At 46.8% G+C, this 14011-nt stretch overlaps 1 protein-coding gene across 1 annotated transcript in view; it reads left to right on the forward strand.

Moving 5' to 3' along the window:
* Positions 1-11992, forward strand: part of frmd4a (FERM domain containing 4A) — a gene marked incomplete at both ends in the record, with an annotated part of 133647 nt that extends 121655 nt beyond the window's left edge. Inside the window, 10 exons of the mRNA XM_083654903.1 lie at positions 2257-2382; positions 3066-3188; positions 5535-5766; positions 6040-6096; positions 6987-7224; positions 7604-7783; positions 8754-9095; positions 9415-9992; positions 10611-10713; positions 11887-11992. Of these exons, the coding sequence (XP_083511029.1) occupies positions 2257-2382; positions 3066-3188; positions 5535-5766; positions 6040-6096; positions 6987-7224; positions 7604-7783; positions 8754-9095; positions 9415-9992; positions 10611-10713; positions 11887-11992 (2085 nt within the window). The remainder of the gene's footprint in view (positions 1-2256; positions 2383-3065; positions 3189-5534; positions 5767-6039; positions 6097-6986; positions 7225-7603; positions 7784-8753; positions 9096-9414; positions 9993-10610; positions 10714-11886) is intronic.
* Positions 11993-14011: the final 2019 nt, after the last annotated feature.

The following is a 14011-nucleotide window of genomic DNA, read 5'->3' on the forward strand; positions in this document are numbered from 1 at the left end:
TCGGTCAGGACTGCTGAATCACTGCCGATCTTTCGGAAAAGACTAAAGACACACCTTTTCAGGCTCCATCTGGGCCCTTCTTGATCTAACCTCGTCTCTCTCTTTCCTTATATTAAAAAAAAAAAAAAAAAAAAAAAAAAAAAAAAAAAAACCTAACCAACCTTGTACCACTAACCTAAACTTGTACCACTGTTCCTTCAGAAGCTGTAGTTGTCATAGACTGTGCTCCATAGTTGATTGTTCTATTGCAGACAGAAAAATGTGTTATTGTAAGTCGCTTTGGATAAAAGCGTCTGCCAAATGACGTAATGTAATGTAATGTAATGTACGCTAAGCTAACATGAGCTAATATCAGCGTTCCCACAGGCCTTGGAAATCATGCAAAATGTGTGGATTTGTGAAACAAGGCCTAGAGCCTTTTTCAAAATGAAAGGATGGCATTGGACTATTTTTGATTTTTAGTCAAATGTAGCTCTTAAATTCCTCTGTATGCCTCAGCTCTATCCGCCCCAGGATCAACACATCCCGAGGAAAACCCTCTACTGGAGATATGTGTCATACAGCAGCATGTTTAAAATGAGTCAAAAAAACTTTATGATGTTTAAAGTTTGACCAGCCTTACCCCAAAACATGACAATTTTACGTTTTGTTTTTAAGTTTTAAGACTAAAACAGTGTACTGATGACACCAGATTAAGACTAAAACAGTGTACTGATGACACCAGATTAAGACTAAAACAGTGTACTGGTGACACCAGATTTAGACTAAAACAGTGTACTGATGACACCAGATTAAGACTAAAACAGTGTACTGATGACACCAGATTAAGACTAAAACAGTGTACTGATGACACCAGATGTAGTGATGACACCAGATTAAGACTAAAACAGTGTAGTGATGACACCAGATTAAGACTAAAACAGTGTACTGTAACATCTATGCGTGTGTGCTGTACATGGCTGTGAGGTCAGCTATTTAGAGTGTAGCCCAAGATGATACCTTATTGAATCAATTACCGTCTCTGTCTTCTACTGACACACAGCACCTCTTGTCCAGCAGTGATGTCCTGCATGCTCTCCTCATTTCCATCGCTCCAGAGCTAATTCTTCTAACCTGATCCGTTTCTCTTTCCTCAGTGTATATTTATCTTCCAAGTTCCCTCATCTTATCTCTCCAGCTATCTGTCCTCCCCATTCCTCCTCATCTCCTCATCTCCCCCTTACTCTCCTCTCTCACTTCTCTAGCTCCACCCCCGTCCCATATCATTACAGGGTGTCTCTGTCTTGTCTGTGTCTTGTCACTTGTCTCCTTCATGTCATGTCACTGTATTGATGTCATGACACACTGCCGGCTGGAGGCCATCTCTGCCCAGCAACAGTAACATGTCATATGAACTATGATGTCCTATTTATGCGCCTCACCTCTGACCGTGGCTATCTCTTGACTAGCCTGATAGATCCGTAGAAAGTTTGCCAAAGACGTCTGATCAACATCACTGAACATAGCAATTTGAAAAGCCAGATGGTTAGTGCTAGAGATTTCTCTATAGAATTGTCAGTGACATTGAAGTAAAAAATAGTGACTCTCCTTATCTTGTAACAGAAAACAGAGCTTTTGACTCTGTGTAGCGATATGTTTATCTTTGGACAAAGCTGCCAAGTCGTGTTGTATTGTTGCTGTGTTTGAGCCCAGACTAAACCATGTATGGTCAATCAGAGAGAAAAAGACAGCGACAGACAGACAGAATGTGTGTGTTGGTGAGTGTATGTGTTGTTATGAACAAGGCATGGTCCAAACAAGCTGGCACCATGTCGGGAACTTGGGTTTTGGAGCTTGTGCGTCACAGACTTTGTGCTAAACGACCCCTTCCCCCAAAAACACACACATGCACACACACACATCCACACATGAACACACGCACATGCACACACACACATGCACACACACACATGCACAAACAAACCAGCAGCGCTAAGTCTCCTTATCGAAACGTTCCATTCACTTCCCTGTAAACATCCTGCGAGGCCAGCAGGTGCATACGCAACCTCCCCTGCCCCTCCTCAATCTGCCTCGGAAGAACCAGTCCTCAAACTCTCTCTCTCTCACACACGCACACACACGCACACACACACACACACACACGCATGCATGCACACACACACAAGCACACACACTCTCACACACACACACACACACACACACGCTCCTGACTCCTGACCTTACATTATGTGTTGTGTGTTCCCTGCAGGCTCCCAGGAGTCGGACAGCTCCCAGACAGCAAAGAAGGACATGCTGGCAGCGCTCAGGCAAAGGCAGGACGCTCTGGAGGAAACCCTCAAACTGAGGCTAGAGGAACTCAAGAGTATCTGCATCAGAGAGGCGGTAAGACTGTCTATATGCACACTGCACAGACAGATAGGCGGGCACACATTATGGCCAACAGTTTGAAACCCGCCCTTCACTGATGGGATTCTGGGCCAAAATATTTGACTGGTACTCTAAGGCAGGGGTCCCCAACCTTTTTTGTGCCAAGGACCGGTAGATACATGGGAAAAAAAGTCGCGGACCGGTTGTCAATTGTAATGGTTTTAGTTTTACTCAATATTTACTCACCAGGTGGCGACAAAGGGTAAATAACAGCCTTTTGTGTTTTACTGTATGTAGCCTACAGTATTTATGTTTTTGTTTCAACTACAAACATAAATAAACGTCCACTTGAAACTATGTTTCAACTACCACACACAGCCTATAATATTATAGCCTATGTTTATATAGGGGTTTTTTTTGGGACCGGGCTCGCAGCTCACTTTCTTAACGTTTCGTTCAAACAGAACTTCATCAGAATGGTCCCCTTGCGTGGGACCCCATGCACATCTCTTAAGCACATTATGCGGTTGGTAGCACCACGTTGTAATATTGAATGTCGATATTATATGTATGCTTTTCTTTCTTTTCCTTTCCTGTGTCTGAGCCTGTTCAATTGTTTTGTTCTGACTACTGACTACTTTGTCACTCTTCCTTTTCTAGTTGTATTTCTTCATCCGTCTCCTTATCTTCTTCTCCAGGAGCTGACAGGAAAGCTCCCTAAGGAATACCCCCTGAACCCGGGAGAGGAGGCCCCCATAGTGAGGAGAAAGATCGGGACCGCCTTCAAACTGGACGAGCAGAAGATCCTCCCCAAAGGAGAGGTGAGGCCACAACGCCCTGTTCTCCTCACTGCCCCATCTCCCCACTAAGCCAAAAGAAAGGCAGGTGGCGCTCTATACTGTAGTGTAGGACGAATATTACTATATTTGCCTCAGAAATATTGCTGTACATTTTGTTGGACAAGTAGCTTTAACATTTAAAACGAATGTAAAAAAAAAAGTCATCCCCAACCCCGGCTAATCACGTAATTGAATGCCAATTAAAAGAGTGAAGTGCTAATCACCTCAGAGCCGACCGCAGTGTTACGAATCCATGTGTCATCATCACATGAGGTGTGGCTAAAACGTCTGTTTAACAGCTGGAAATACAAAATACAGCTCGAGGCTTGTTAGCTCAACAGTAGCTGCTTTTAAAACAGACTACACCCCATACTTAATAATCATACAACCACCTATTAGAGGGCAGTTTGAGTCTTTGACGTCTAAATGGCACAGGCTGCTGATTGAGGTGATGAGAAGTGAACTGATTGGTTCAGTAAGCAGAGGAAGTGGGACATTGAGAAGCCACAGTGGGAGGAGTCTTGGATCTTGTCAGAGTCGTAGTGCTGCTCAATCTCTCTCTCACTCTCACTCGCTTTTTTTACCCAATTTGTGCCACGGGTAGATTTTCCAGAGCTGCAGAGCTTCTAAAAATAGGCTGGCTGTGTTCTCACCACAGGAAGTGGTGATAGTAGGATTGTGTGTGTCTGTGTGTGCACGAGCATGTGTGTGTCTGTGTCTGTGTGTGTGTGTGTGTGTGTGTGTGTGTGTGTGTGTGTGTGTGTGTGTGTGTGTGTGTGTGTGTCTTAGAGGTTGTATTCATTGAAAAGAATCCAGCGACACAGTATCACAAAACCGCCCTGCAAGCAAAAAGATGTTTCTTTCTTTACCCACGCGCACGCACGCACGCACGCAAGCACGTGCAGTCGTGCACACACGCACACGCACACACACACACACACACACACACACACACACACACACACACAGAAGCCACTCTGGCAGTGGTGTGAAGTCACCGTTAGTGAGGGATTCCTCAGAACTGAGGTAGTCCAATAGGATGTTGAGCTAAGTGAATACATCATTCTGTCTCTCCTGAGGCAAGTGAAATCGTGTGTGTGTGTGTGTGTGTGTGTGTGTGTGTGTGTGTGTGTGTGTGTGTGTGTGTGTGTGTGTGTGTGTGTGTGTGTGTGTGTGTTCATTCATGCATGTGCACACGTTACGTGCACACAGTATACAGTGTGTGCGTCACATGCTTGCCATGAGTTTATTTACTTATCTGTAATCACATTTAGAGTAGGGCGCTGTTATTTTAACACTCTGTTCTGGACCCTTAGGTCACAGAGGTAATCAAACACACACACACACACAAACGCACACGTGTGCACTGTGCACGTGTACACAACCATTCACAAGCTAATACTGTATGTACTGCAGCCAGGGTATATAGGCGCACATGCCCAGTACAGTAAACACTCACACATATCCAATAAGGCTATAGCGCGACCAGAGCATACATCTATTTAACATGGTTCATTTCAAGGTCTCTGCTCTCACAGTCCCTAGAGGAGTGGAGAGGGATTGATGATGGTGACAGAGAGTCTCAGCAGAGAATATCCAGCGGTGGGAAAGTGGGGGGCTGCAGCACAGATAGATGCTTTCCTCAATGTGTTTTCTCTGGCAAGGCCAACTGATGTGTCTCTCTAAGCCAAAGTGTTGCATGGGAGAGTTGCAGGCTGAACGTGTTTGCAAGCCAAGCCTTGTTTGTTTTGGCTGCAGTGTGGACTTTTGTCCCTAAACATGTGAGTGAGAGCAGTATTATTTTTTGCGTGTTTCACTCAAATAGTGTGAAGTCTGTGCGTGTGTGTGCGTGCGTGTGTGTGTGCGTGCGTGCGTGCGTGCGTGTGTGTGTGTGCGTGCATGTGTGTGTGCATTCATGTTTGTCTCATCATTAGGGCTGTGAATCTTCACTGGCCTCACGATTCGATTCGATTATGATTCAGAGGGCTACGATTCGATTATAAAACAATTATCGATGCATCTCGATGCATCTTAAATCGATGCATCACTTTTTTTCCCCAATACATGATTTGTTTTTTTTCACTTTCTTTTTTCTCACTGTGTGGCTACTTTTAAAATAAAAGTGCATTTGGAATTGCGTTGTATTATGATCCACAATAAAATAAACAAATGCATGTACTTCCATTCTATTTTATTCGATTATAAAAAAATAAAAATAAATCGATTTTTGACATTTGTGAATCGATGCAGAATCGTGCACATCCGCATCGCGATGCATCTTAAAATCGATTATTTTTGACACCCCTACTCATCATGGTCTTATCTTAGGAAGAGGAGCTGGAGCGTTTGGAGCGGGAGTTTGCCATCCAGTCCCAGATCACGGAGGCAGCCAGGCGTCTGGCCAGCGATCCTCATCTGACCAGCAAGAAGCTGAAGAAGCAGAGGAAGACCTCTTACCTGAACGCCCTGAAGAAACTCCAGGAGATAGAGAACTCTATCAACGAGTGCCGAGTCCGCTCTGGCAAGAAGCCCACGCAGAGGGCCTCGCTTATTATAGAAGGTACCAAAATACTCCTCCTCTCGACACACTTTGCCAGCATCAACATGGAAAGCATTCGCAGTATTCTTCTAAAAAAACATCTGTAGGCTGTAAATGCCATGTGCAGGGCAGTACTCTCGGGTGTTGTTCAGAGCAGTAATAATAGTCCACATATCGGATGATAGATACATTAAATAAACTGTATGTAGGAATGAAACAGCTTTTCAGTGTGCAGTGGAATGCTTTTGTAATTGTGTGATCTCTAACCCCTGTCATTGTTATTTTGTCCCATAGAGGCTAATATTGGTTCTGAAGACAGCTCGCTGTCTGACGCTCTGATCTTGGACGATGGTGAGTCTCTATCCCTCGCTTTTTCTTTTTTTTAGCGATACCACTAATAATAATAGTCGCTGCTTTATCTTCTGCTGATTCTGCAGCTGGTAATGATTTTCATATTTAAATGTTATCCTATCTTATGGCTCATTTCCACCACATGGTACTGCATAGTACGGCTCGTCTCAACTCGGCTTTTTGTAAGGTTAAAATTAAATCCCTACACGGAACTTTAAAACTGGTTGTGAAATACTGGTGCCTCTATATGACCTATGTGAGCAAATGAGACCATCTGCGAGGAGATTGGATATTTCTTTGTTGTTATTTACATGCCTGCGTACCGCAGCGCATAGCGGAGGACGGGGGGGTACGCTACAGGGGGGGAGAGAAGCCGGCTGCCTGGCCAGTCGCCAGGAAAACCCACGGCACCTCCGGCCTAGCGGAGCCGCGGACTTTTCTCCCTCAAAACAATTGAAAGCACCCGTCATGTTAAGGCTGAGCAAGGAGATCGATTTTATTTCACCAGAGCTGAAGGCAGCAAGACTGTTGGGAATAACAGGAGAGTTTGGGAAATAACGTTACACACAAGAGAAGGTAAGCGCCACTAAACTGGTACCCAGCATTGACAGTATCCAGAGACACAGTAAACACGATTGTGCCTGACCAATCAGTCGTCTGCAGTGTTTTCACGTCACCGTATGGTACTGGGTCCACAGCCCCGGAACCTCGACAGAGGTGCTACTAAAAAAAGTACGACTCAACCCGGGTTGTCCCGGTTTTTGACCGGCGGAAAGCTACAAAAAAGCGAGTCGAGCCGGGCGGAGCCGCGCCAATACTAGCGGGGGAAATGGGCCATAAATTAACAAGCGTAACAAGGCTGTAATTGAATCCAATGTTCTGTGTTTCAGATGATCCCCATGTCACAGGTACACCCACCTTCTCCCCAGTAGCATCCCCACACAAGGGCCTCCCTCCTCGGCCCCCATCTCACAGCCGGCCCCCTCCTCCACAATCGCTGGACGGCCTGCGACACCTGCACTACACGCGCACCGACTACGATAAATCTCCCATCAAACCCAAGATGTGGAGCGAATCGTCGCTGGACGAGCCCTATGAGAAGGTCAAGAAACGCTCCTCACACTCCAGGTGAGCAATTAGTCTTAATTAGCCCTTGAACTATTTCACATCCTATATCATTTTTGCTTTGTGACATCCTATATGTAGGCATTATTATTGAATGGTTTAATTAAATAATATGCCACTCAAGGCCCTGTGTCACAGTGAGTTTAGAACTTCTAAGAGATAGAGCCATCGTACCTAAGATCCTCCCTTAGTTCTTCTGAAATCACTGTAGGGGCACAGCCTCTCGTAACTAATTTCTGTCATCAGGTATTTTCCAATGACTCATCCAATCAGAAGTGAGGATTGAGCTATCCATTTTTATAAATGATAATTTAGTCAAGTGTTCTGTTGTGTTGTGTGCTGCTTACTGACTGTGTGATTAAATATTTCAAATGATGTGTAGTTTCCCTGTCCGTCCCTCCAGTCACAGGCGTTTCCCGAGCTCCGGCAGTGCGGAAGCAGGAGGCAGTAACTCTCTGCAGAGCAGCCCCATCAGGAGCCTCCCTCACTGGAACTCTCAGTCCAGTATGCCCTCGACCCCGGACCTGAGGACCAGGACCCCACACTATGTCCACTCCACCAGGTCAGCCTTTCTGCCTTCAACTGCTCGCTGTGTATTCAAGCATTGTGTCACTATGGCAAACAAGTTATTTGGAGCTCGCAAATTTGACTGAGGTGGGATTTGAACTGGCGTCTCTGGTGTGGCAGACTTACCTACCAAGCTGAACTTTAAGTGATGCGGCAGTCTTGCTTATCGCGTCTTTATAGCTTTGTCCCACAGTGACACGTGTGTGGTAAAATCATTAGCTAATAACACCTAGTATTGCCCTTAGATGGACAAGTGGTTAAGACCGCTACTTGTGGATCCCCTGTCCTGTGTCTCCGCTATTCTGTCTTTCTCGCTACTTTCCCACTTCCAAAAAGAAAGACTAATAAGATAAGAATACCAAAGCTGGGTGGACTGCCCAGGAAAAAAACACCATAATATTACATTCACCATTGGATTCAATCTGTAGAACTGTTTTGAACATTAACACATCCACTGCGGTTTAGGGCTGTAAAAATTGGCCCAAAAACATATTTGAATATTCCCTCTAAGCAAAACATATTTGCTCATTTTTCTTTTCTTTTTGTTCGTGGCAAGGCAAAACAATACAACCAGAGAGCTTATATAACTACTTGGTATATTTATATTTGAACATGTTTTTTTTCCCAACATAAACTAACATTTTTTCCCCATATTTATTCAGTCAGCATTAGTAGTAGCCTACACTTTTGTAACCACTTTTGTAATAACCAGGCAAACGATGTATGTTTTTATGTTGCCCTCTTGGCCAGTTTTTTTTTTACCTCGTTAAATGTAAATAAATAAATACATAAATAAATACATAAATAAATACATAAATAATAATAATAATTATTATTATTTTCATATTCAAATATTCTTTTAATTTTAATATTCAAATATACATTCGAATATAGAATATTCTTTGACAGCCCTACTGCAGTTCAGCACCTATATGCAAACTGTTCTTTGCCTCTGCATCTTTCAGGTCCGTGGACATCAGTCCGACCCGTCTGCACAGTCTGGCTCAGCACTTTAGGAACCGCAGCTCGAGCCTGGAGTCCCAGGGCAAGCTGTTGGCGCCCGACCCCGACACGCAGCCACGCACGCTGGGCACGCTGGGCAGCCCGGACTTCTTCCTGGGCCCTGCAGGCCGCGGCTCCAACGGCTCCGACCCGCTGGACGACTGCTCGTCCTGCACCAGCCGGAGCAGCTCGGAACACTACTACCCCGCTGGTGGACCCCTGGCCCCCGGCAGCAACCCCAACTACTCCACTCTCGGAGAGGACTCCCCCTCCAAAGCCAGGCAGAGGCAGAGGCAAAGGCACAGGTAAGGAAGGCCGAGTGACCACAGAGAAAGAGGCTTTATTGATGGCCGTCTTTTTGTGACATTATCTACAACAACATCTGTATATCAGGAAATATGCCAGTTCAGTGTTTCCTCTGTAATTTTATGCAGCTGTGGTGCTTGAGAGGAAAATTATAGTTTTGTCCCCATAACTGTCGCTGTTTGGCTCCAAGTTATCTTTCAAGTTGAGCTTGTAGTGCTAAAAATGCTTTTTACTCATACTCAAATTATTGGGCTAAACTTATTTTAGTTTTATATTATAGCCAGACTAAAGTACATTGCCTGTGTGCTCTCTCTCCAGGTCTGCAGGTCACTTGGGCTCCTCTAACTCCGGCTCCATGCCCAACCTGGCAGCTAAGAACGGCACTGGGGGGGGCACGGGGGGAGGAGGAGGAGGGGGACACCACGGAGTCTACCAACACAGCCAGAGCCAGCCCTCCTCCCAGTACCGCATCAAGGAGTACCCGCTCTACGTGGAGGGCAGCCCCAACCCCGTGGTGGTGCGCAGCCTGGAGAGCGACCAGGAGGGCCACTACAGCGTCAAGGCCCAGTTCAAGACCTCCAGCTCCTACACGGCCGGGGGGCTCTACAAGGAGACCTGGGAGGAGGGGGGAGAGGGGAGCGGCCGACTCACGCCGTCCCGCTCCCAGATTGTACGGACTCCCTCGCTGGGGCGGGACGGGAGCGGAGGAGGAGGAGGAGGGGGGCGGGCGGCGGTGTCTGACGAGCTGCGGTGCTGGTACCAGAGGTCCTCGGGCAGCCTGAAGGACAGGAGTCACTCACACTCGGGGTCCAATTCCTCTGACACAAGCTCACAGCAAGGCACTCTGGGACACGGTCGAGGGAGTAGGGTGGGAACGCTCGCCAAGGGCTCACCAGGTGGGTAGACTCGACTGACTCATGTGTTCACACTCAGCCTTGTCTAGTCCGGATAGTCCTCTTTACTCAATGGTCCAAGCAAAGAAGAAACACCACTCTATATAGTTCCAGATACTATTAAAAAATGCAGCAACTTAACTGTTATTTTTGTATGGCAGCATTCTGTCAGAGGAGGACAAGAGGATATAAAATAACGTCCTGTTAAGTCACCATTCAGCAGTTTTGGAAGGACACGTTTATTTTCTACACAAAAGCACACTGCCCCGTGTGAGGCTCGAACTCACGACCTTCAGATTATGAGACTGACGCGCTGCCTACTGCGCCAACGAGGCTGGTGTGTGGGGGAGTAAAGCATGTGTGTGTGTGTGTGTAACACGACCCCCGGCCCCCAAGCCAAATGGACTTTCAGTCACTGTAGCCACACACCCCCCTGAACGGCATAGATGGAATTCCTCTCTCCGTTCACCTCATTGTTGCCTCTGTTATGTGTCCTTGCACACACGTGTCTCTCTGTATGTTTGATCTGTTTGTTTTGTCTCCAGGTGTCCTCCTATCTCATTTGCTATGTTTTAATCCCGTTTACTATGTGATACTAACTGTGTCAGTTTTCCCCCATAGCTGCATCCCCTCACAGCCAGAGGAGTATGACCCCCTCCAGCGAACAGGCAGCCACACCCACACCCCCCTGTAGCCCACAGCACATTCTCAACTGGCAGAGCGGGTAAGATATACTGTACACCAGCCAGGGGCACAACAGGGCGAAGACACACGTTGGTAGCCCAGATATGAATGGATGAATGAAGGACAAACAGCATCTTGCTCTCCTCTGCATCTTGGCTTCTGCTTCTCCTTCACAGTCTTTAATCCTAATCCTAACATACTCCAAAGCTTTACATGTCTGTTGTTATCTGTATCAACATTCAGTCATGTGTTTAGGGTCTTTGAATCCACTCGGTTCCAATCCTAAAGGATGTTTTCAAGATGTTCTGGGGTTATTAACATCTGTTTTTCAACTTTTCTCTCAATCAAAATATATCACTCCCCCTTTTGACTTTTCATCCAATCTTACTTCGTCCTCTGACCGTTTCCTTTACCTCATCTTTGTTCCTTGTTTCTTCGTTCTGGTCCCTCTTCTCATCTCATTTGACCTTCTCTTCACCAAACCAAACCATTTCTCATTCTCTCTCTCTCTCTCTCTTCCTTCCACTCTCGTCCTGTACTAACCCTCCTTTCCTTGTGTGTGTGTCCTTTCTCCTGGTTTAGAGGCACAGCAGACAGCTCTCCTACTGAGGACGTCTGTCAGTCTCCCCCTCAGCCCAGCTCTGATGCATAGAGGTACTGTCTGCGGGCTCTGCGTCCTAGTGGTCTAAACGTAGAGTGCTGTAGGGGCGAAATCACAGCAGCAACAAAACACACAAACGATGCGACAGACACACAATCAAACTTTTATCGACGGAACGTTTGACTTCGAAATCTGGACTAAAGACGTTGCAGTAGAGTTAAGAACCGTACGCGATTGAATTGGAAGTCACTAATATGACAAACCAGCAGGGGGGGGCTGAAAATGGGAGGGTTCACTATTTCTCGCTCTTTGGTGGTGGAGGCATCTGTGCCATTGACTCTTTCTCTGTCTGTATCTGGACTCTGCATGTGCTCTGTTCTGTGTTTTGGCTGTGGATGCTTCTGTGTGGCTCATCTCCCACGAATTTCACTGCTATAAAAACTTGTAACCATGTATCTGTTGAACCAGACAACATTCTCTAACAAAGAATCTCATATGATTAGCATTTGTTGTGTTTGTTTGATTCATTGATCTATCTCGTGAACCAATAGGAGGAGAGGAATGCATGTCGTCTGCGGTGTGTGTGATCCTGGTCTCTGTCTCCCTCTGCAGGTCGTTCAGTGACAGCTGTTTTCTCGGCAGCCCCCTGTGTTCAGAGCTGGCAGATGTGCAGTGGTACGGACACGACACGAAGGCCAAACCCGGAACCCTGGTCTGAGATCTTCCCACAGGGCCCTGACATGCCCCATCGCCCTGTCCTACTGCCTCTCCACTGTCCCTCACTACTACCCATCCTCAACTGACAGCCTCGTCCTTAAGGCCCTACAAAAGCCCTGCCCACTGTCCCTCACTACTACCCATCCACAACTGACAGCCTCGTCCTTAAGGCCCTACAAAAGCCCTGCCCACTGTCCCTCACTACTACCCATCCTCAATTGACAGCCTCGTCCTTAAGGCCCTACAAAAGCCCTGCCCACTGTCCCTCACTACTACCCATCCTCAATTGACAGCCTCGTCCTTAAGGCCCTACAAAAGTCCTGCCCACTGTCCCTCACTACTACCCATCCACAACTGACAACCTCGTCCTTAAGGCCCTGCCCACTGTCCCTCACTACTACCCATCCTCAACTGACAGCCTCGTCCTTAAGGCCCTATAAAAGTCCTGCCCACTGTCCCTCACTACTACCCATCCTCAACTGACAGCCTCGTCCTTAAGGCCCTATAAAAGTCCTGCCCACTGTCCCTCACTACTACCCATCCTCAACTGACAGCCTCGTCCTTAAGGCCCTATAAAAGCCCTGCACACTGTCCCTCACTACTACCCATCCTCAACTGACAGCCTCGTCCTTAAGGCCCTACAAAAGTCCTGCCCACTGTCCCTCACTACTACCCATCCACAACTGACAACCTCGTCCTTAAGGCCCTGCCCACTGTCCCTCACTACTACCCATCCACAACTGACAGCCTCGTCCTTAAGGCCCTGCCCACTGTCCCTCACTACTACCCATCCACAACTGACAGCCTCATCCTTAAGGCCCTACAAAAGCCCTGCCCACTGTCCCTCACTACTACCCATCCACAACTGACAGCCTCGTCCTTAAGGCCCTATAAAAGTCCTGCCCCGACCGGCCCAGGACACTCCCTAACCCCGCCCTCTATCCATCAATGAACGCACCTCTCCTTTCGCTCCCTCCATCACCGCACAGCAGAGCAGGGACACACTGGCTGGGCTCTGAGAGACTATTCTGCAGGGCAGATGGGTCTGATAAGAGACTATTCTGCAGGGCAGATGGGTCTGATAAGGGACTATTCCACATGGGCAGATGGGACTGATAAGGGACTATTCCACATGGGCAGATGGGACTGATAAGGGACTATTCCACATGGACAGCTGTTGAACTGTTACCCCACAGAACCACACAGCCTCTCCATGCTCACAACACAAGTGATGGGGCAAAGGAGGCTAAGCTTGGTGGGGAGAGAGCACAGAAAAATATATAACATACACATCATATACACAGTATGTTATATAACATACACACTCAAACTCACTAAAATCAACATCAGCCATCCCAGGCTCATATGTCTCATATCTTACCTTTGACCCCTGACCTTAGCGAAACCAATGTACTGCCACCCAATCAGAGGATACCTGCTGGATTTGAGCCACCAGTTTATACCCATTTCCTGGCCCAACTGATAAGTATGTGTTGGCTTTCATTAATCCCATCGATGTTGTTTGTCTTTTTGGTTCATTTCTCCCTGCGTATTTGTAAAAAGAGTAAATGACGTCCAGGACTTAAAAAAAAATAAAAAATCTGTATGATGGACAAACATTCAGATGACAAAATTCAACTCCTCTCAGTCTATCCCACAACCAAAGACAACCAGCAGATTGACTGTTCTCACCAGGGTCCCCGGGCTGCAGCCCGTACAGACTGATTCGCGACCACACCACCACGCAAGCAACCGTCAGTCAACTGAAAGAGGGTGAACTCAGAGTGACAATACCAGGATGGATTCTGGGACACTGTCTGGGCTATTGACGAGGACTACAGCAATAACATGTGGAAGTAGATGAACTGATTGGAAATGACAGAGTGGATTGAAGCAGGCATTTTGACACGCTCTCTGCCCTGTGATGCTGGGAGTAAAGGATCATCAGTGTGGCTTTTGGGTTTGACAGGAAATAGGAAATACAATCTATGCTTACTTCAATGACTTCATCGTTCATGTT

Source organism: Poromitra crassiceps (genome assembly GCF_964638095.1).
Source record: "Poromitra crassiceps genome assembly, chromosome: 18".
In the NCBI taxonomy this organism is placed as follows: Eukaryota; Metazoa; Chordata; class Actinopteri; order Beryciformes; family Melamphaidae; genus Poromitra; species Poromitra crassiceps.